We start from the raw sequence: 20890 nt of genomic DNA on the forward strand, positions 1-20890 counted from the left end.
ACAAATCAACAAATCTTTATTCAAAAAGCTATAAACTTTTCCAGAAACTTATTTCTGTGATCATTAATTTAACTCTAAAATTAGGAAATAATTTATTTTCCCACACAGAAAGTAAAACTTAGTTCATCACAGTTAAAACTCAGTTTTAATCCATGTTAATTTTAAAAAGAATTTTAGATTTATACAAAAAGGCAAATTATCCTTTGTTTTGTCTTCTTGCTTTTAATGAAGCAACACCACAAAATGTTTTTAAATGAAAATTTTAAGCTATAATTTTCAATTTTCAAAATGTTTAAAACTGAAATATCATTAAACAACAATAAAGAGTGTACAATTATCATTTAAAATTTCATGTTTGAATAATTGACTGATGTGAAAAAGGGGTGTTTGGGTCTTTCTTCAGCATCCTGAATCTATACCTGTTTACACTCTTTACTGTGAAGCAGTAACCATGGTAACACTCATCAAACCAGAAAATAACTACATTATATTTCAAGGAAAGATTATTGATCACTGAAATAATTTTTTGAGAAAGCTTTAAAAATAACAAATATGATATTCAAAAACAAAATATAATCTATTAACAAAATATCTGGTACATTTGTTATACATTAATCAATAAGTGTTTTTGATTAATACTGATAGGTCTAAGATATTTTAAGTACCAGTTAATCCTTCTTGCCTAAAAAAAAAAGTACAAAAAAGGAAAACTACATGTATCATTAAAATTTAAACAGATAAAAATTTGTATTTCTTATTCATCTTGGACATGATGCATTATGGTATATAAGTTCATCATAATAATATAGAGTGCTTGTCTGTTACAAACTTTGGTGCAAGAGAAATGTTCATTTTGTATTTAAGAATTAAGATAAGACTTTGAACTAGTCATTCACACTTAGCAACAGTTTAAACACTGAGAGAAAAGCTCATACAATGATACACAGGTACATAGTCTGTGTTGTGATAAGCGAAACTAAAAATATTAAATATTAAGATATAAAAAAAAAAAAATTAGGAGGTAAATAAAAATGGGGAATGTGTCCATGGGGCACATATGATGCCCCTGCTTGCCTATAAAATTATAAAGGCACATAACTCAAAATCAATCACTACAATACCTGTGGGTAAATAAAAATGGTATGGAAATTTCATCAATTCCTGATATATGGTTTGGGAGGTAAAAAGGGACATAAATGTGCAATGATATGTGTACATGATTTTCTAAAGAAAATGGTAAAAATTATTCTGATAAAAAAACAAAATAGGTGCACAATAGCATCATAATGTTATCAGTTGTGTATAGAAAAGAGGGACAGAAAGACGTAACAATATACTACAAAATATGAACAAATGGCAGACTTACAAAATCATTATATACAGCTCGTTTTAAAATCCATGAGTATAATAACCAGATTATACAGTGGTGATGTACCGTCACTCATTATCATCATAACCATTAACAATAAAGACCCTTACATGTTATCAAGCAGGTAGACTGATTGGCGTTGATGGGAAAAACATCATTTTTCCTCAGAAATGGGTAAAGATGTTATAAATAAAATTTTACCAGGAAAAAAAATATTATAAATTTTAAAGGTGGTATCAAACACCTGGCTAAAATCAATTTGGCTCATTTAATTTTCATAAAATTTTGACAAAATATTTACTTTAACCCTTTGAAAAAAATATGAAAATTTCAAAAAAAAAATAAAACACACACTTTGTGGATATTTGATTTCATGTTTTTGTCAAAGTCTGCTTACAACTTCATAGAGTTTTTTTTGCTTCATTGACCTGTAAATTCATGGTTTACCTTACCCACGGAATTCATGAAATTTAATACACAACTCCGAGAGATCTGAAAAAGCTCATGTCATACAACTCATCATTTCTAAGCTGCTCACCAAATATGAAGTCATTATGCTGTTGTAATGTGTGACAGTTAACATTATGTTCATTTACCATAATTATGTTCATTTACCATAATGCAATATTCACATTATTGACAAAAGAAACAGGAGGTAGGTGTTTAAAAGATCCAAAAAGAGCCCATATTAAAAATTATCAGTTTTAAATTGCTGTCTTACAATGAAGTCATTTTGATCAGTAGTTCCTGAGAAAAGTGTGATGGATACATTTATTGGACTAATGGAGAGACAGGAGCACAAATGGATGGACAAGGTGAATGCAATGTCACTTCCACTCACAGAGTGGGTTATGATAGCATGGATTTCAAGTCAGAGGGTCACAGTTTTGGATGAAGGGCATGTTAGAGAGGTTCCTTGTCTAAAAACTTCAAAAAGTTAAATGACTCGAGGGAAGTTTCAAAAAACGAAAAGTCCCTAATCAAATAGCAAAATCAAAAGCTCAAATAAATGGATATATATTCCTGACTTGGTACAGACACGTTCTTATGTAGAAAAAAGGGACAAGTTGTCTATGTTTACTTTAAAAAGACATTAATAATTAAAAAAATTTATGTCTTTTTTTATTGATTTATGGCATCTTTCATTGTTTAAATTTTTTTCCCAGAAGTTTTAATGATATTTTTGCATTGATAAGTTTTAATTTTCCTCAGAGAACAAAAATACATAATGGAGAGATTTGTACGCAGGAGGCAGCTTTGAAAAGGAAGAGGGGAACTGCTGTCTAGGACACTGTTATAATTACCGGTATAACATTTTCACTAACATAGAAATGTATCAATAAAGTTTTGCACAATTTTCTTAAACACATAAGACATAAATATGAACACAATCACTAAATTTTGATTTAAGTCAGCCTAGGTTCGTATAAACTTAATGCCTAATAATGCAACAAAACTGCTTTTAAAAATAATCATTCAATGATATTACATGATGATAATGGATACACATAGAACCCTGACTTCAGTTATGCTAGCTTGGCGTTTTAATACAAACTTTTTTTTAAAGCTGATAATTTCTGAATTATATATTGTTACTGTTGATAAATGCAACCTGATTATAACAACAACTCCTGAATTTTACTTTATACCACATATGGTGCATACTTGGAGACAGTCATTGCAATTGGCTAGAACACTACAACCATGTGTTTGGTGTGATGATCCTGACCTGCTCAAGCAGATAATTGTACAGTCCTATGGAACCAATCAAGTAGTTTCAATATCCCGTATCTACAGGAATTTCTTGAAGATAACTCACACAATACATTACAGTTTCTAAAATGTCTTCAAATATATGTACTCCTTCTCTGTTGGCTAAATCTGCTAAGTACGCACGTCCTCGGGCGTAGTCTTTCACTCCACATTCAGAAATCTGAGAATAAAATAGGGTATTTTATAGCTGACTATGCAGTATGGGCTTTACTCATTGTTGAAGGCCGTACAATGACCTATAGTTGTTAATTTCTGTGTCATTTGGTCTCTTGTGGAGAGTTGTCTCATTGGCAATCATACCACATCTTCTCTTTAATATACACAAGGTATTGTAGTAACTGATATGCAATCATAGACAGAGCATGTTTTTCTTTCTATCGACAAAAATCCACATTAACTTTTTATAGGTTCAGACGATTGTTTTGGGTTATGAGCATAGCAAAAATAACCTTTAAAATGTAACATGTTTTTGCACATAGAAGGAATACATAGACAATAATAGGTAGTTTCGTTTTTGATACTGACTATATCATGTGGAATATCTAGACGAGCCTGTTATTATTCTGTTTATCAGTAATTATGACGTCACACAATGTATTGCCTAATATTTTCAGTGATACAGCCAGTACGTTGATACTCGAAAATATTAGGCAGTAAAATCAAACGGAAAATATATGAATTACCGATAAATCCTTTTATTTGTAGTGTCTAGTAAAAATTGTGGTGGCCAAACAATCAATGTGAAAATGATATATGCGAATGCTAATTAATCTGCATACAATTAAAAATATTACAAACAAATCAACTAGTTATGGTATATTTCAATTCTAATGTATGATATCACTAAATTTATTAATTGTGTGTCTTGCTTGCAAATGTATAATAATGTAAATGTTAATGTATAATTGTTATCCTCTTGTAGCACTATATGTGTGTCTAAGTTGTAATAAATTGTCTTGTCTTGTATAACAAAAAAAACCCGATTAAGCACAAGCACTGAAGGGTCAATGACTTAAACTTTTAACTATATAGCTATTTCACACTATACCATACCTTTTCTCCTCCTATCATTGCCCCCTCTTTCATCTGCTGTATACAAAGTATAACTTTACACCCTAATCCAACATAGTAACCAGCCTGACAAAGAAACAAACAAAAACATAAAAGAACTGAAACATAAGGTCATAGCTACTCTGGAAAAATGTGTGAAACGATTTTAATGTAGGCTTTTATAGAAACAAAACAGTTAATTGCTTCACGTGATCTATGGTCACCAGTTGATATTAGAATGATTGTAACCGAGTCTTCGTTTCTTGTTTTACTAAAAATAAATCAACTCTCTAAAAGATCCATCCAAATGAGTACTGACAATTTTATCTAAGTTCCACTGAAATTCAGACAATGCGATACAAAATGTGTATGGAGGAATGTATGAACAGTCATACTTACATGTATCACTTTACACGCTCTCTGCTTAGCAATTAGTATAATGACAGATAAGATCAATATTTCTGACAAACACTTATTGATGTTTATTTCTGTAAATTCAGCAATTTGAGCATGTACTTAATATAATAATCTTTGAATTGTTGATAAAAATATGAATAAAATTATAAGGATTCCAGGAAATGCTACATATTTTTTTCTTCAAAATCTGTCATTTCACAATTTGTAAATGAACAGTATACATATGCATGTATCTGATATGTTATCTGTCTTTGTCCCAGAGTCAGAATAATGTGTATGAAAAGGGAGGATGTGCCTTCATAGCTGTGTGTCAGCTGTCTATACAGTCTATAGTACAAAGTCTAGTACAAAGCAGGGTACAATCTCATTGACATGCTATCATTCCGAAACCTAAATTCCAAAATTATTGTAATGTTTTTATTATTGCGAAAAATTTGACAGAGTTATAATCACAATAATTTAAACACGCATTGAGAAATTTTTTATATAATTACATAGGATTTTTCTCAATATCACAAAATTCAAAATTGCATTTAAGTCTAAAATGACAAAATTGCAATAATAAATGCATGCAATAATTTGTGAATTTACAGTATGATTTAATGTTTGTCCCCAGACATTATGCATCCATACATCAATCAATCAAACATTTTACCAATCCTTTAATACCTCTCAACCCATATCATCTCTCAATAAGGTCCTCATGCTCATGGCATGGTATTTTATATATTTACAAACCTCTATCATAGAGGAAAGTGACCTGGTCCTATCTGTTATAACATAAAGTAGCAGTCTACATTTCTCTCTAGCTTGCACTTGTATTGGTATCAGTTTTTGGTTATACCCTGATATAAAGGGGTTGACATAGGATATCCCATTTTTCCTAGAAAGAAAAAAAGAAAAACATATTTATTAATGAATTACATTTTGTAAACCTAAAAAAATCAACAAAAAATACCATAAAAGTTAATAATGAAAATAGCACTTTATAAGACAGATACATCTGAAGAGCTTCTTGGGATTTAGGTCATCAGATTTTCAAAAATCCAAGCCAAGATGATTAAGCAACTTAAGTGAACTTATAACATGATACAAATAAACCTACTATAAATATAAAATGCAGTTACATATATACAAGATTACAATATAAATCTTGTACACTATTTTTACTTTTTGCTCTCCATCTTTTTATCTTCTTTATTTTACTGATGTGTTGTCTATCCTTCCTTTTAATACTTGTGACTTATCATTTCTATCCTTCCTTTACTTGTGACTTATCATTTCTCCTTGGTATCTTTTGACACTTTTTCAAAAAAACATATGGTCTGGTCCAGGGGCGGATCCAGGATTTCAGGTTAGGGGGGGCGCAAAGTTTTATATTCGCCGAGCGGATCGAGGCAAACATTTTTTTTGAGGTAAAATTATTGAAATATTCTTCTAAAGGGGGTACAATGTAGTTATCTCGAACTATTGTGTGGTAAAATTAGCGAGAAATTGAAGTCTCAAGCTAAAACCAATGAAATCAAACCCTGACAACAACCTATAACCACCATAATTAACCAGAAATCTGTAAGCTTCTATTTATTGAGACTATCCCCATACATTTCCCAGAAAACGGGACAGAAGACAATAAGGATACCTCAATTCGGAGTACACAAGCTGACCCTCCACATAAATATGTCAATGATTGCTGGGAAAACTGGTGTTGCATTCATTTTAGTCAATCAAATATCTTCAGGAGGGAAGCAATAATGAAGTAATATATTGGTATGCGTCCTTGTGGATCCTCCGGACCAAATATCAAGTGACTGACTGACGGATGGACGAACAGAGGTAAAACAATACGTCTCTGTTCCGCGATGAACCTCCGAGTTATGATGGCAAGATTTTCGGAGGTCGTGTCAGACTTTATATATACTGTGTTTGCCACAAACCCAATAAAATCAGAATGAGATGCATGTATACAAAGTTGTGTTTATTTATTTTCTAGGGATCCCATGCTTGTAATACGGTACATATGTCGGCAAAATGTTTGGTTGCAAGTGAGAAATATATAGAGAGACACAGGGATACAAATTAATAAACTAACCTTTCGCTTGAAACAGTATTTGTATCTTTCATTAAGGAAATCAAGAAATAATCTCACCTGGACTGTTTTCTTGTTCATGCCATGATGAAATTGTGAAAGTGAGTAAGGGATTTGTTGGAACTTCAATTATCAAAGAAATTGATAATAAAAACCGCAAACACAATGTAACAATTGTTTTTACTTTAACTGCTAAAAACCTATTATGTTTGTCATCAAATGCAGCTCCGCGTGTGACACCTTCCTTTGAAGTATATAATTTTTATAGAACTTAAATAAATCGTAGGTCAGTTGAATAGTAATCACATTGATTCTGTTAAACTGATTGTTTTATTTACTTTGAATGTTAAAAAAGATGATATGGTCTCTAATAAAATTAACAGTACCAATTTTCTTGCACCAGATGCGCATTTTGACAATACATGTCTCTTCAGTGATGCTCTATACTTAAATAAGTTGAAGACAACCTATGCTTTGCAAATTTTAGGGGGGGGGGGGGGGGCGCACGCCCGCCACGCCCCCGCCTAAATCTGCCCCTGGTCTGGTCTGTCAGTCATTTTTCTTTTCAAATTCTCTTGCTGTTTTTTGTTTTGTTTTTGTTTTTAATCTTTTGGGTACAAAATGCTTGCCTGAAATATTGAATGTAAACTGATTTTATTTTGCAGGTGTTCTAGATCTTGATTTTTTTTTATTAAGGCCTTACCTAAGAATTGGTATAGCAATCTTATCTCTCCAGTTGGAGTCCCCACAGCTGCCCCCTAAATATACATCCCTGAAGTCTTTCTCTGAATGACAAGGCATAGAACAGCTTGAATGGCCAGAAAATTCTGTCAAAATATAAGAAACAATATACAGCAATAGATAGATATAAGAAGATGTGGTATGAGTGCCAACGAGATAACTCTGCATCCAAGTCACAATTTGCAAAAAAGTAAACCATTATAGGTGGAAGTAGGGCAATACACAGCAATGAACATATTTCAGAAAATTTTGAATGTATCTTAATCATCTATACTTTACAAATTAAAACCATTTAACTTAAGAAATCTGCACTTCCTAAATGGATAATTATACTATGAACTTCAGATCTTTATGAGTAATGCAGTTCAACTTAAGACATAAACTTTACCTTTATATTGTTTGATTAATTTATATTAAAAAATAAAAACAATACTTTATTTTCATGCTTCCATTAACTAAGTCATTGTCTTGAAATACTGCAAAATAAACGTACATGTATACAAACAAACATTAGGACTATGTGTATTCAAATATATGTAGGACTTACTGCCAAATATAGTGGATATAAAACTTGTTATCTTTTTCTGTACAGTACCTGGCTGTAATATAAAATAAGCATCAGTGTTACAGAGAATCACACAGAAAAAGTCAAATTTATCAACAGCTTACCTCCTTTATTTTTATAAAACTCTTTTACTCTTTACTCTAACTACTTTTCTCATGTATTATCAACGTGAAATGAGCTATCGGTGGTCACTTAATAATAAATTCCCTTCTTTTTCATTAGACAGACAACAGTGGAGAAATCGAATCCCTCTTTTCTGTGGGTTAATCATTTGGGTAAAAATATATCATTGTTTAGCAGTCATTTTTGTTTGTTTTATAGTGTGTTGCTGTTTTTGGCATGCACCCAATTACTCATTTCTTATTATGTACCTGCACTTGGCTTTCTACCATTATACAACAGAATTCCTCAAAATAGTATTTAGAATGTTTGTCTTTTTTCTTTAACCATTTACTATCCAGATCTTTTCCAGTACAGCTTTTATAAGCTAGCTTCAACTGCAAAAGAAAAATGTAAAATGTGCATGTGTGATACATTATTTTTATCTGAAATACAATTAGTCATTTTATTTCATTCCCCCCCCTCTTTTTTCATTGATTAATTTTACAAGTTTGACATGATCCAAAAATAAAGCATAATAAGGCAGCACAATGACAATAACATAAATTTGCACAAAAAATCTGAAACATTTATTTATATGGTATCAATGAAAATGAATCAATTCTTAACTATCAATACCTAATTATCATCTACATACCTAATATATTGAACTATTACATTATACAGTATATAATAAATGGACCCGTAGAACCATTGACCTTCGGTACGAAAACTAACAATCTTTATCAATTAAGATTGGAGTCATGTGCACCTGTGATGAAGTTGAACGTTCCCAATTAATACTAATCTGAAGAATACTTACTTCTTGAGGAGTCAGTTGCTGGTCATCTACTGTAGTAAAACTAGCACTGTCCATGGAGTTAAAGGCTTCTCTCATTTGTCTGAAAAACAATCATATTTACTCATAATCTAAAATTTCCTGTTTTGGCAAAATCTGCAGATAATCATATAAAAAATTTGTACTTTGTTGTACATTTTGAATTTGTAAGAATATAAATGAACCAACACCTGAAGTGGTGGTTGTGCGGTAGGGAATTTGTGTTTAATCTATACCCTCGAAATATATGAAACTTGAAATCCCACAAAAAATAGTGAAGCCGCAGGTTCTTTTTAGAAACATTTAAAGCATTAAACCACTGGAGGGTTCTGCATTAGCTAATTAATATTCACTTTAAAAACTAGAGGCTCTAAAGAGCCTGTGTCGCTCACCTTGGTCTATGTGCATATTAACAAAGGACACAGATGGATTCATGACAAAGTTGTGTTATGGTGATGGTGATGTGTTTGTAGATCTTTCTTTACTGAAATTTCTGCTGCTTACAATTATCTCTACCTATAATGAACTTGGCCTGGAGTTACAGTGGAAAATATTTTGTAAAAATTTACAAAATTTGAGAAAATGGTTAAAAAAATTACTAAAAAGGGCAATAATTCCTTAAGGGGTCAATTGACCATTTTGGTCATGCTGACTTATTTGTAGATCTTACTTTTCTGAACATTACTGCTGTTTACAGTTTATCTATAATGATATTCAAGATAATAACCAAAAACGGCACAATTTCCTTAAAACAATTCAGGGTCAGCAACCTCACAACGGGTTGTCCCATTCATCTGTAAATTTCAGGGCAGATAAATCTTGACCTAATTAACATTATTTCCCCATGTCAGATTTGCTCTAAATGCTTTGGTTTCAGAGATATAAGCCAAAATCTACATTTTAATCCTATGTTCTATTTTTAGTCATGGCCGCCATCTTGGTTGGATTGCCGGGTCACGGGACACATTTTTTTATACTGAATACCCCAATGATGATTGTGGCCAAGTTTTGTTAAATTTAGTCCAGTAGATTCAGAGGAGAAGATTTTTGTAAAGGTTAATGACGACGGACAACAAACGGGGGACGCCGGATGCCAAGTGATGAGAAAAGCTCACTTGGCCCTTTGGCCCAGGTAAGCTAAAATAGGAGGTTTTTAAATAAAAGCTATGATTTCTTACAATAGTGTTTCTCCAACAGGAATATGTCCATGAATAACAGGTTGAGCACCATGCTGCAAGTCTAAGTCTTGAACTCGTAGACCCTGCAAAATACAACACATTTATTGCCAAACAAATTTAAAATACAATTAATATGTATTCATTCAATGTGAAAAGCCAGTCTGAAACTAGTGTCTTATATATTGAAAAGTCTGCAGGGCACAGCTTTATACGACCGCAAAGGTCGAACCCTGAACAGTTGGGGCAAGTTTGGACACAACATTCAAGCTTGATACCGCTCTGATCTTGGATTAAATAGTTGACACAGCAAAGGTTTCTGATCTGCTTTTGAGCAATACACTACATGCACTATGCTGTTGAATATAAATCCCCTCAAAAAAATATTTGAAGAAAAATTCTTTTTAATTTCTAAAATCTAAAATGAGAAAACTTTTACCCCCACCCCTCCCAATTTTTTGTCACCTCCCCAAATCCCTTTTTCAAAAGATAATCTCAATTCAAATTTCTAAATCAGTTGGCAACAATAACTACTCATTTAAATACATCATAAAGTATTAAAACACAAAATAACTAACAGTCATGGTTAAAATCAATATTAATAAACAGTAACTTCTAATCAAAGAGCTGAATAGCTCTGAGGGGAAAGACGGCCCTTGTTTTTATTTAATTATTTTTTTTGGAAAGGGGGGGGGGGGGGTATCTTTTGATAGTCTTCATATAAAGAATGATAAAAAAAAACAGCTAGAACATGTAGAAAGGTTGACGATATTGAAATCAATTGTTGTTTAATGTAATTTCGTTTCCTTAGATTAGGATTCAATTTCGACCAATGGAAAAGATCTGCATCTTCTAAATCTAAACATATGATTAAAGTTGATAGTTAATTATCTAAATTTCAACTGAATTTTGTCATTTCACAACTACAATATTTTTTGAAATCTTCATTGTGTACCACTGAACTGCAGGCTAGGGCCATTTTCCATTTTTTGTGACAGTACTCTTTGATTTTTAAGTTTTTTCTTAAGAAAGTTTGGACTGAAAAATCTATTCAGTTTTAACTTTCCATTGATAAAGTTCCCAGTTACAACTCTCATCACAGGGAAACAGGTACTAATGAAAAACAATATAATTGATGTAAACTGTGTGAAGCTTGTTTCCAAATCCTAAATTTGAAATATTTGTAAATTTCATGAATAAATAGGTTTAAACTACAAAATGCAACATTATTTTTTTTTTTTTTTTTTTACCATTACAATGATTACGTTGGTACACAAAAATTTAGTTTAAATGGAAGACTACTAATCCAATGAAATGTCACATTTTAAGTGTTTAGGTACATTAACTTTTATTTTAGTGGATAATTACTCAACAATTGAGGTGCTCCTGAATTGGAGGAAGATTCTCAAAACAGCATTTTTACAACAACAAAAAATGAATAAAATCGTTTCTCTCCCCTATCTCATGTATCCCCACGATCTTTGTTTACTTTGAAAGTTGTTTACCTACAATTTAAAGTATTGCATGTTGATGTTTGAAACATCTACAGCATACATTATTATGTTTAAATTTAACAAATACCAATGTGTAATTAGTGCACGATCTCTGAGAATGATTTAAATAACCAGTGAAGGATATCCCTGCTTCTGCGTAGTGTGGCATTCCAAGAATGACGTCATTATAAAATACAATGTAGGTTAGATATATTTAGAATATCTCGTCATACTGATTTTTTCCGGATTGTAAAAGAAACATAAACAGTGTAAAGGAGAGCTCAAGATACGCTAATTTCGTGAGAAACAGAAGGGAAAGTGTAAAAAAGTGTTTAAAGTCAAACTATTCATTTCTGGGTCTCCTTCTCTTCAATCTTAGTAAGATTTGTTGGGGGGTTTTCCACACTATAAAAACAAAATGAATGATGTGAGGGAATGACACTATGGTCAACCCCATAGGGGATTGACGGCTTGAAGCCGTCTTCCCCAAAAATAAATTTACAGCTACACATCTCAAGACAATTATCACTTCCTTTAACATGATTTCAAGCAGTGTAAGGGAGATAATCAAGTAATCAAAGATATATATAACAGTATTCTTTAAATTTTAATTGGAATTGGATTACCTCCCTTACACTGCTTTTAAATTATCTAAATTGTCCTTTAACCAGAAAAACCCTTATTTACACCCCCCCCTTTTTTTTGCCCCTAATTGCTCAACGATTTGATCCATTACCCCCTATAATCATCCCTTCGTAGTATGGAAACTTGTGGTATAAATTCAGAGAATTATACACTTAAAGACAAGTTATTGACTGAAAACTGCAAAAATGCTTGTTTGGGCCCCTTTTTTGTCCCCTCACTTATTGAAATCCCCCTTGGAACAAGAACCCTGAAACTAAATTCCAGCCTTTTCTTAGTAGTAAGAAACCTTGAATTTTAATTTTAGAGGGAACCATACACTTAAAGACAAGTTATTGTCTGTAAACTAGAAAAATGCTTCTTTTTGGCCCTTTTTTGGCCTCTTATTCCTAAATGTTCAGGGATATTAACCCCAAACTGACACCAAGCCTTCTCTTTATTATATGGAACCATGTGGTACAATGTCAGAGAGATCCGTACAGTTAAACATAAGTTATTGTCCCAAAACTTCAAAAATGCTTGTTTTGGACCCATTTTTGGCCCTTAAATCCTAGACTGTTTGCCCCATAACCCTTAAAATGAATCCAAACCTTCTACTTAGTGGAACAATTTCAGAGTAATTGAAACATTTAAACACAACCCCCAAAATCAATCCCAACCTTCCTTATGTGGTTATAAACATTGAGTTAAAATTTTATTGATTTCTATTTACTTACCGGGTATTCTAAAGTTATTATCTGGAAACCATTCGTCTTCGGACGACGACGATGTGATACCAATATACGACCGCAAATTTTTTTTGGGGTTGTATAAAAACAATTGACCAAAATTTCTTTCAAATTGGAGATTGCAATTTTAAGCTAGTGTCTGAAAACTTGAAAAAAACACTTTTTTAATGAATGAAACCCCATTTCTTGGAAACAAAAAATCTAAAATTTACGAAAACTAAAGCGAGCTCACGTTAATAGATATATATACAAATGACCCAAGTTTTATGCATTTTGGGTAAAGAGTTTTTGAGTTTGACATATTGTCTACGGAAGGATAGACAGATGGACAACAGTATACCATAGTATGTCTTCTTTAAAAAATAAAAATAACTATAAAAATGGTCATAAGATATAAAGATAACTATAACATATATATTAACAAGCATGTGTCCAAGGTACACTATTGTCCCATCCGCACTATCATTTTCTATGTTCAGTGGACCATGAAAATGGGGTAAAAACTCTTGTTTGGCATAAAAATCAGAAAGATCATAACATGAGACTGATGGACAGACGGACAGACAGAGGAACAAACAGACAGACACACAGACCAGAAAACATAATGCCCATAAATGGGGCATAAAAATTTCCCAAAAAATCCTGAATTGTTCAGAAATTTATTAATTTTACCTGATTCAGGACAATTTCTGTACATTTCAAAGCTGTATCTATATCAGTAAATACTGGAACAGAATTCCTCTCTACCAGATCTTCTAATATCTTACGTCCTCGGCATAAATCACTCTTTTCCCTATAAAGGAAGGTCAAAGTCATTTAAAGTTATCATACAGAAATGGTCTGACATTCAAAATTGTAAAATAATCTTGAAATTTTAATCATAAAACTATCACTTTCATAGCTTTTGTTTCCTGGGATATAATTTGCCTGCTATTATAGCAATACTTATAAATTACACATAGGTATAGGAATATGTGGTATGAGTGCCAACGAGACAACTCTCCATCCAAATAAAAATTTATAAAAGTAAACCATTATAGGTCTATTTGTTATGTAACATGCCGACTATAAATAAAGCTTTGAATTGAATTGAATTGAGGTCAAGTTACGGCCTTCAACACGGAGACTTGGCTCACACTGAACAACAAGCTATAAAGAGCCCTAAAATTGCAAGTGTAAAACCATTCACATCTCAGAACCAATCACTCATAGAATGTGAATATCTCAATAATTGAACAAAAGCTAACGGCTATGTAATAATGCTTTCTTTTGTTAGTTCTGCTTATAATGCTAAAATGGAATGGGAATTTCTTGCTATGAAATCCTTACTCCTCCATCCTGTGACTGCCTTTATACAAAGACTTACTGTTCAGTAAATACTCTTTTACATTCTGTATCATTGTCCTCTATTTCTGTCAGCACTAGTATAACTTGCTTCATGCTAGCTGTAAAAAGAAAATGATGTGATTTATTCTCAATACCTATACATCTTTTTTTTCAAAATGCAAATATTTTGAATACTATGAATACATCTAATCAAAAAGTATACAAGCTGATTTCTGCCACGCTGAATTTAGAATTTCAAAGAGCATAATTCATTTTGTTTAAAAAAACCTTTTGAAGAATTCAGATATATGTTACTTATGCAAATCCTAAATATTTCTTTTTTTTACTTTGAGTACAGAAAAATTATGTATTTGATTTGGTTTTTGTGGACAATAATTGCCTTGACAATTATATACGACAATTCTATATTTTTATTCACTGGTGGAGGTGTTACCAATTAAAGGAAGTTGATACTTTTGATGAAAAGGTTACCCAGTTGTCTCCCTTACTTTACTATTGACCTTGTGCTATTGACCCTTAACTTAACTCTTTTTTTAGTAATACATACCAACTAGGTATCCTACTTCAATCATAGATGATATTCCTCTTGTTTCCTTGTCTATTACAAAGAACATGATGTCCGCATTCTGAAATATAATGAAATATAAATAGTATGATTAAAAAAAGAAGCGCTATTGAAATCATTAAGACAATTAATTGCTCAAAATAATTCATGAGCAAGTTAAGGTGCAACCAACAGGATTAAAAGGATTAAAAACTTCAAATCTTCCAAAAATGAAACAATTAAAGGTTAAAAAAAAATATAGTGTTTATTCTCACCTCTTTGGCTTGTGCTTCTAGTTCAAGTAGTTCTGGTCTCCAGTTTTGTACCTGCTTTAGGAAAAAAATAAAAGACAGAAATGGAAAGTCTTATTCAAATCAAAATAAGAGCAAAACATAGAGCAGTTCAGTTTGATTAAAATCAAACCTCTCAGTGCTCACGTTTCTGATATGTAGTGTGGGAGTGATTAAAATCAACCATCTCAGTGCTCCCGTTTCTGATATGTCATGCCACGTGACATATCAGAAAAGGGAGCGCTGAGAGGTTTGATTTTAATCAGACTGAGAGCAGTTAAAGAAGAGAAAACACATCTGCTGACTGAACTATTTGGAAGCCTTGCTTCTCTAGTTTTTGCGCTATTTTCACATTTCCTGATCGGTGTGAGAAAAATATTTCTCCTCACTAGTGAAAAATCTTTTATCTGCAAATGATTGGTCGAAATTTAATTGTGACGTTAAATTTCTGAGTTTCTTCTTAATTTTCCTATTGTGACGTCATTAAAAAGGCGAACATGCCTGATGACGTCACATAAAAAGTACACAACTTTCTTCAAATTCTTGGAAAGGAAGGATAAAATCATTAGAGAAACAGATTCCACCATTATAACTTGTGTATAACAATATTTCTCCACTTTCAACAGTTAAATTTAAATTATTTAAAAAGCATGGCAAGCCTCGCTCTTTAAATATTAAAATTTAACTGTCTTGAGCGGAGAAATATCGTAATACACTTGTTGCAGTTGTGGAATCTATATATAATTGTGTGAAGTCAAACTATAGATTATCACAATATAGTCAGCCTTTGTAACATACAGGAGTTCAGGTTTGTTGCCATATTAAAGTGGAGGTTGAAGAAGGGGTATCATGTGACCTTTTTTATCCATCTGCCATGTCTTTTTTACTCTTTTTTTACTCATATTTTTTTCTTTTTGTAAAAAAAATTGTGGCTTTAAGAGATTTCATTTAAAATTCCCTAAAAATTGTCAAGTTTTGAATAAGATTGTGTATAAATTCTATATCCACATTTCTTAAAATGTCCTGTACCTAGTCAGAAATATGGCAGTTGTTATTATTCAGTCAGTTTCTATGTATGTTGGAGTTAGTTTTTGTAGCAGTTCAGTGTTTCTGTTGATCCTTATTTTCCTTATAGTTGATGTGTTTCCCTCAGTTTTGGTTTGTGATCTGAATTTATTTCAACTAAATCTATTTATGAATATTGAACAGGGAATACTACTATTGCCTTTAGGTACTTATTTTACTTACAGGATTATAAAATGTGATACCATGTGACTTCAGAAATGGAATAGCCAGCTCCTGTCTCCATGTGGTAGGGTTACATGAGCCTCCAAGGAAAACTGAAACAAATTTAAGTTCTCAAAATGAATTAATGGTAAGTATAAGTCTGAAATCAAATATCCATGAAAATGCAAAACTTCTTCAACCCACAAAAAATAGCACCAACCAAAATAGTTTAATGGACAGTAGCTGGTATCCTTCCTTATTGGGAGCACCTAGATCAATTTCATAACAAGAGGCTGTCACAACGACAGCAAACCGGATTTATTAACATTTATTTGTGTCCTGGCAATATCACAAGAACCATTACTCCTGAACGGTAAAAGTCAAAACCGTCATTAATGAACTTGACCTCTATTTTATCATCAGTAACAACATATTAAAATTTCAAAAGCTTTGGTTGAATGGTTCATGAGAAAATGCATGGACACGACTGGAAACACCATTTTTCAATCTTTCAAGAACCATAACTCCTGAACGGTAAAAGTCAAAATCGTCATTATTGAACTTGACCTCTATTTTGTCATCAGTAACAACATATTAAAATTAAGAAAGCTTTGGTAGAACAGTTCATGCGTAAATGCAGGGACACGACTGGAAACTCCATTTTTCAATCTTTCAAGAACCATAACTCCTGAACGGTAAAAGTCAAAATCGTCATTATTGAACTTGACCTCCATTTTGTCATCAGTAACAACATATTAAAATTTGGGAAGCTTTGGTAGAACAGTTCATGCGTAAATGCACTGCCACGACTGGAAACTCCATTTTTCAATCTTTCAAGAACCATAACTCCTGAACGGTAAAAGTTAAAATCGTCATTATTGAACTTGACCTTCATTTAGTTGTCAGTAACAACATATTAAAATTTTAAAAGCTTTGGTTGAACGGTTCATGAGTTAATGCACGGACAACATTTGATTGCCGCCCGCCCGACCGCCCGCCCGCCGTACATCCCAAAATCAATAACCGACATTTTTGTCACAAAAATCCGGTTAATAAGAATAGGTTGAAAACCTTGTCATTCCTGGACTTCTAAGCTAAAGTAGGAAAAGTTAAAAAATTATTATATAGAACAAATCTTTAAAAGATTCTGCAGAACCGTGTGTAATGGGTGCATATACTGCTGCCAGTGTAAAAAGTGTAATGTTGACTGCCAAAATACAAAGTTCACTTGTCAGCAAAATAGAGAAAAATAAATTTAACAAAATCTGTATTTTGCTCTTGGTGCTTTATCAAGTTTTAAAATTTTAAAATCTCAAAATTGCTGAGTGTACCTAAATGTTGGCATAAAAAATCTTGCCTTTCTAATCAAATCTTCATGTAAACATTCATGATCATAAATTTTACTATTATAATTATTGCACCAATACATTGACACTGAAAGTCTGTCTGTCATATCTTAACTTGAAGTGCAAGATTTGTCATGAAAATAAGGTTTTACAGAGGTTTTCTGTTAAAATGATGGACTTTCTTTGCTTATGCCTGCAGAGGTATAGAATAATTCAGAATCAATATGTGAAGTATAAGATAGATAGTCATACAGTTATTATTGTAATATACTCTAAGGGTTGTTCTATTTAAATATACATGTAGCTTTGGGAGGCACTAAAACACACAGGAGACATTGTAATGGTGGTTGTCAAAAGTTTAATCTTAAGTCAAAAGTCTAAATAAATGGAGAAATTATACATTTTATAGCTTTCTTAATTAATAAGTGACTTTCTCAGCTGTGCATATTATATTAAATAGAACAACCTTTAAAATATGGACTATACAAAAACACCAAAATATGGCACACACCTAATTTGTACAATAGTGTATGTTAATTGAATAATGTTTCTACTTATATTCTAAGATAATATATTTTCAAAGCATTTGCAGTAAAAAAAAAAAGAAAAATGTTTTACTTTTTAGTCCTTGACAATTCCTTTCCCCTACTCTACAGGAATAGGCCATGGGTCAGATAAGAGCCGTAAAAGGAGGAGGCAGTAAGTCATTCCTGACCACATTCAGTAGATATTTGTAATTGATAAAACATTTTAATCTCTTAAGGTGGTACCTAACACTACAGGGAGATAACTCTGTAAAATCAGCAGAACGTTTTAATGACGTTGTGTTCATAAGGGAATATTAAGCTTCTCAATGATCAAAATAAGTGTTTGTCAAACTGCTATATAAAACCAGTGTATTTTTTCTGATTAAACGGTTGGTTCAAATATTTTGAAATTTTTATATTTTTGTCAAAGGGTCAAAGTAAATACTTTGTCAAAATTTTAAGAAAATTAAACGAGCCAAATTAATTTAAGTTAAAGTGTAAGGTACCACCTTAAGGTATTTTGTAGAGTGATATTAACTTTAATCCCTATCTATATAATTAAAAGATTTATTAATTATTTCCACCTCCCTCTAGCCTTCCAGAAATGAAATGACAACAGATTTTAAAATGTTATCTAACAACCACTTTATTCTACAAAATCTTGTTTGATATGAAGTGCTGTTTAATATTTATATACAATGATTGTTTCAGTATAATACACTGTGGATTAATATAGATATTATAGCTGTAAAGCATCTGCATTAGGAGAGTGGATACCAACTGTTCTTATTTGAAAATAAAGCTTTTCACATCAATAGAGGATTATAAGCTTCAATTGATATCCAAGAATATGTGAACAATATTAAAATTAATTGGTCAGAAAAAAATGCCTAAAATTTGGTTTTTTGTTGTTGTAAAACAAAAATCTTATTTGTGTTCAAAGATTTCTGTGAGATTTGTATAGAAAATATTTTTAAATGCAATGTTGGCATATTTTCATACTGTTTTCTTGCATTTAATATAGAAAATTCAAATAAAAAGAAATCCAAATTTTAAATATGGATGTTCCAAAATAGTAACACAATCATTGCATTATAAAATTGCTCAAAATACATTTTTTTGTATTTCCTGTTTACATGCTGACATGTTTTACCCAACAGGTATTTTTCTGACCAACCAGAAGAGTGCAGTGACATAGTATGTGATAATAGGTGAGAGAATAGATCTACAGTATCTATGACAACACAATGGTTACCTTGGAAATGTGTTGTGTTTTCTGAAATCAATATAGCAGATTATGGTCAAGACTAAAACTTCTATTGGGGATGACTTAATTTGTCAGTAAAAAAATAATTAAATCTAATCTAAATAGATGCAAAAATCTTACATTTTTGGTCATAGAATTGCTTGGACTAGACTCCCAGGGGATTGTTTTCTAATTTCTACAGATTTAAAAAAAAAAACACTAAGCAGTAGGTTATTTAGAGAGTTTGTAAGGAACTGTTGATGTAGAAATTTTTGTGATGTTTTTTTAATTGCAAAACAATGTGAACAGAAAACTCAATTTTTAGTTGCATTTTTTGAATGCATTAATTGCATGCAACTGTTTCTAATATCTAACTTTACTTATGTATCCAGTGTTCAAAATCTATTTATAAATGGTGACAATTTTTTTTATAAATTTACAGTATTTCCTTAAAGAAACTATACAATGAATAATCAAACATCAACACACATGGGATACAACTCATGTTTATCAAACAAGTGACTGTACAGTTTAATTTAAACTGTACATGAATAACTTAGTCTAAATTTAGAATCATATTTTGTTGTTTACTATTGTGATGTCATAACTTTGTGTTCCATCATTTTATCATGCAAAGCATCAAAACAAGAAATTGCTGAGTAGGTTGTACAGCCAGTCCTGTATACAAATGAGAGAAAATGGGCTAATTTCTATAACACTGATAACCTACTAGTAGACTGGCCATTATTCCTTATAGCCTTTCCTTGGTTAAGCCACTAAAATATATAGTGCAAATATAAATTAAAATGTGCTTTGGCTAGTAAGTATACTTGAAGGGTTGTTGTATGTAATGTTTATGTTTAATTAAATTTTCTGGTTATAGTATATACATGTAACGCTATATATCTTTATTGTATCATTAGGTTGAAATTAAAGTTTTTATTTTCTACAATAACTGTTTAGTTGTTCAATAATATATTGTACCTCTCTTTTTCCATTTAATGCTATCTGTTTCGGTCTTTTTCTCTCTGTATAAACTCTTTGGTTTTGGTGTAATGATATTATGGCTGGAAATATACAATTTCAATTAATTTTATATATGATTTTAAATATGAATTTTATGTATGAATTTTATATATGAACTAGGATAAAATTGTGCATCTAAATTGAACATGTTGAAAAATAAAAGTGAAATGTGTCCATTGGACACAGATGATTCCCCAGATTACATATAACTTAACAAATGGACTCAAGAACTGTAGAAAAATGCTACAAATATTTGTACTTAACCTGAGTTTTGTACTAATAAGAATTGTGTATCGGTTCATATCATTTAGTTGAAGTAAACTAAAGTTATAAACATTATAAAAGGATTAAAAAAAAATCG

At 31.5% G+C, this 20890-nt stretch overlaps 1 protein-coding gene across 4 annotated transcripts in view; it reads right to left on the reverse strand.

Annotated features, from left to right (window-relative positions):
* LOC143063809 (uncharacterized) overlaps window positions 1-20890 on the reverse strand; it is a 26163-nt gene continuing 5273 nt past the window's right edge. The window contains exons 4-18 of one of the 4 annotated variants that reach the window (XM_076236187.1): window positions 20488-20570; window positions 19513-19533; window positions 16406-16497; window positions 15143-15193; window positions 14871-14949; window positions 14343-14421; window positions 13649-13769; window positions 10117-10199; window positions 8924-9002; window positions 8373-8498; window positions 7984-8035; window positions 7399-7522; window positions 5348-5492; window positions 4196-4279; window positions 1-3302 (exon numbers count right to left, since the gene is read on the reverse strand). In XM_076236187.1, the coding sequence (XP_076092302.1) occupies window positions 3147-3302; window positions 4196-4279; window positions 5348-5492; window positions 7399-7522; window positions 7984-8035; window positions 8373-8498; window positions 8924-9002; window positions 10117-10199; window positions 13649-13769; window positions 14343-14421; window positions 14871-14949; window positions 15143-15193; window positions 16406-16497; window positions 19513-19533; window positions 20488-20570 (1375 nt within the window). In that variant the 3' untranslated portion in view covers window positions 1-3146. Of the gene's footprint in view, window positions 3303-4195; window positions 4280-5347; window positions 5493-7398; window positions 7523-7983; window positions 8036-8372; window positions 8499-8923; window positions 9003-10116; window positions 10200-13648; window positions 13770-14342; window positions 14422-14870; window positions 14950-15142; window positions 15197-16405; window positions 16498-19512; window positions 19534-20487; window positions 20571-20890 lie in introns of all 4 variants that reach the window. The other 3 variants (XM_076236186.1, XM_076236189.1, XM_076236188.1) reach the window with 3 other exon arrangements.

This window comes from Mytilus galloprovincialis, chromosome 2 (assembly GCF_965363235.1).
Source record: "Mytilus galloprovincialis chromosome 2, xbMytGall1.hap1.1, whole genome shotgun sequence".
NCBI lineage: Eukaryota > Metazoa > Mollusca > Bivalvia > Mytilida > Mytilidae > Mytilus > Mytilus galloprovincialis.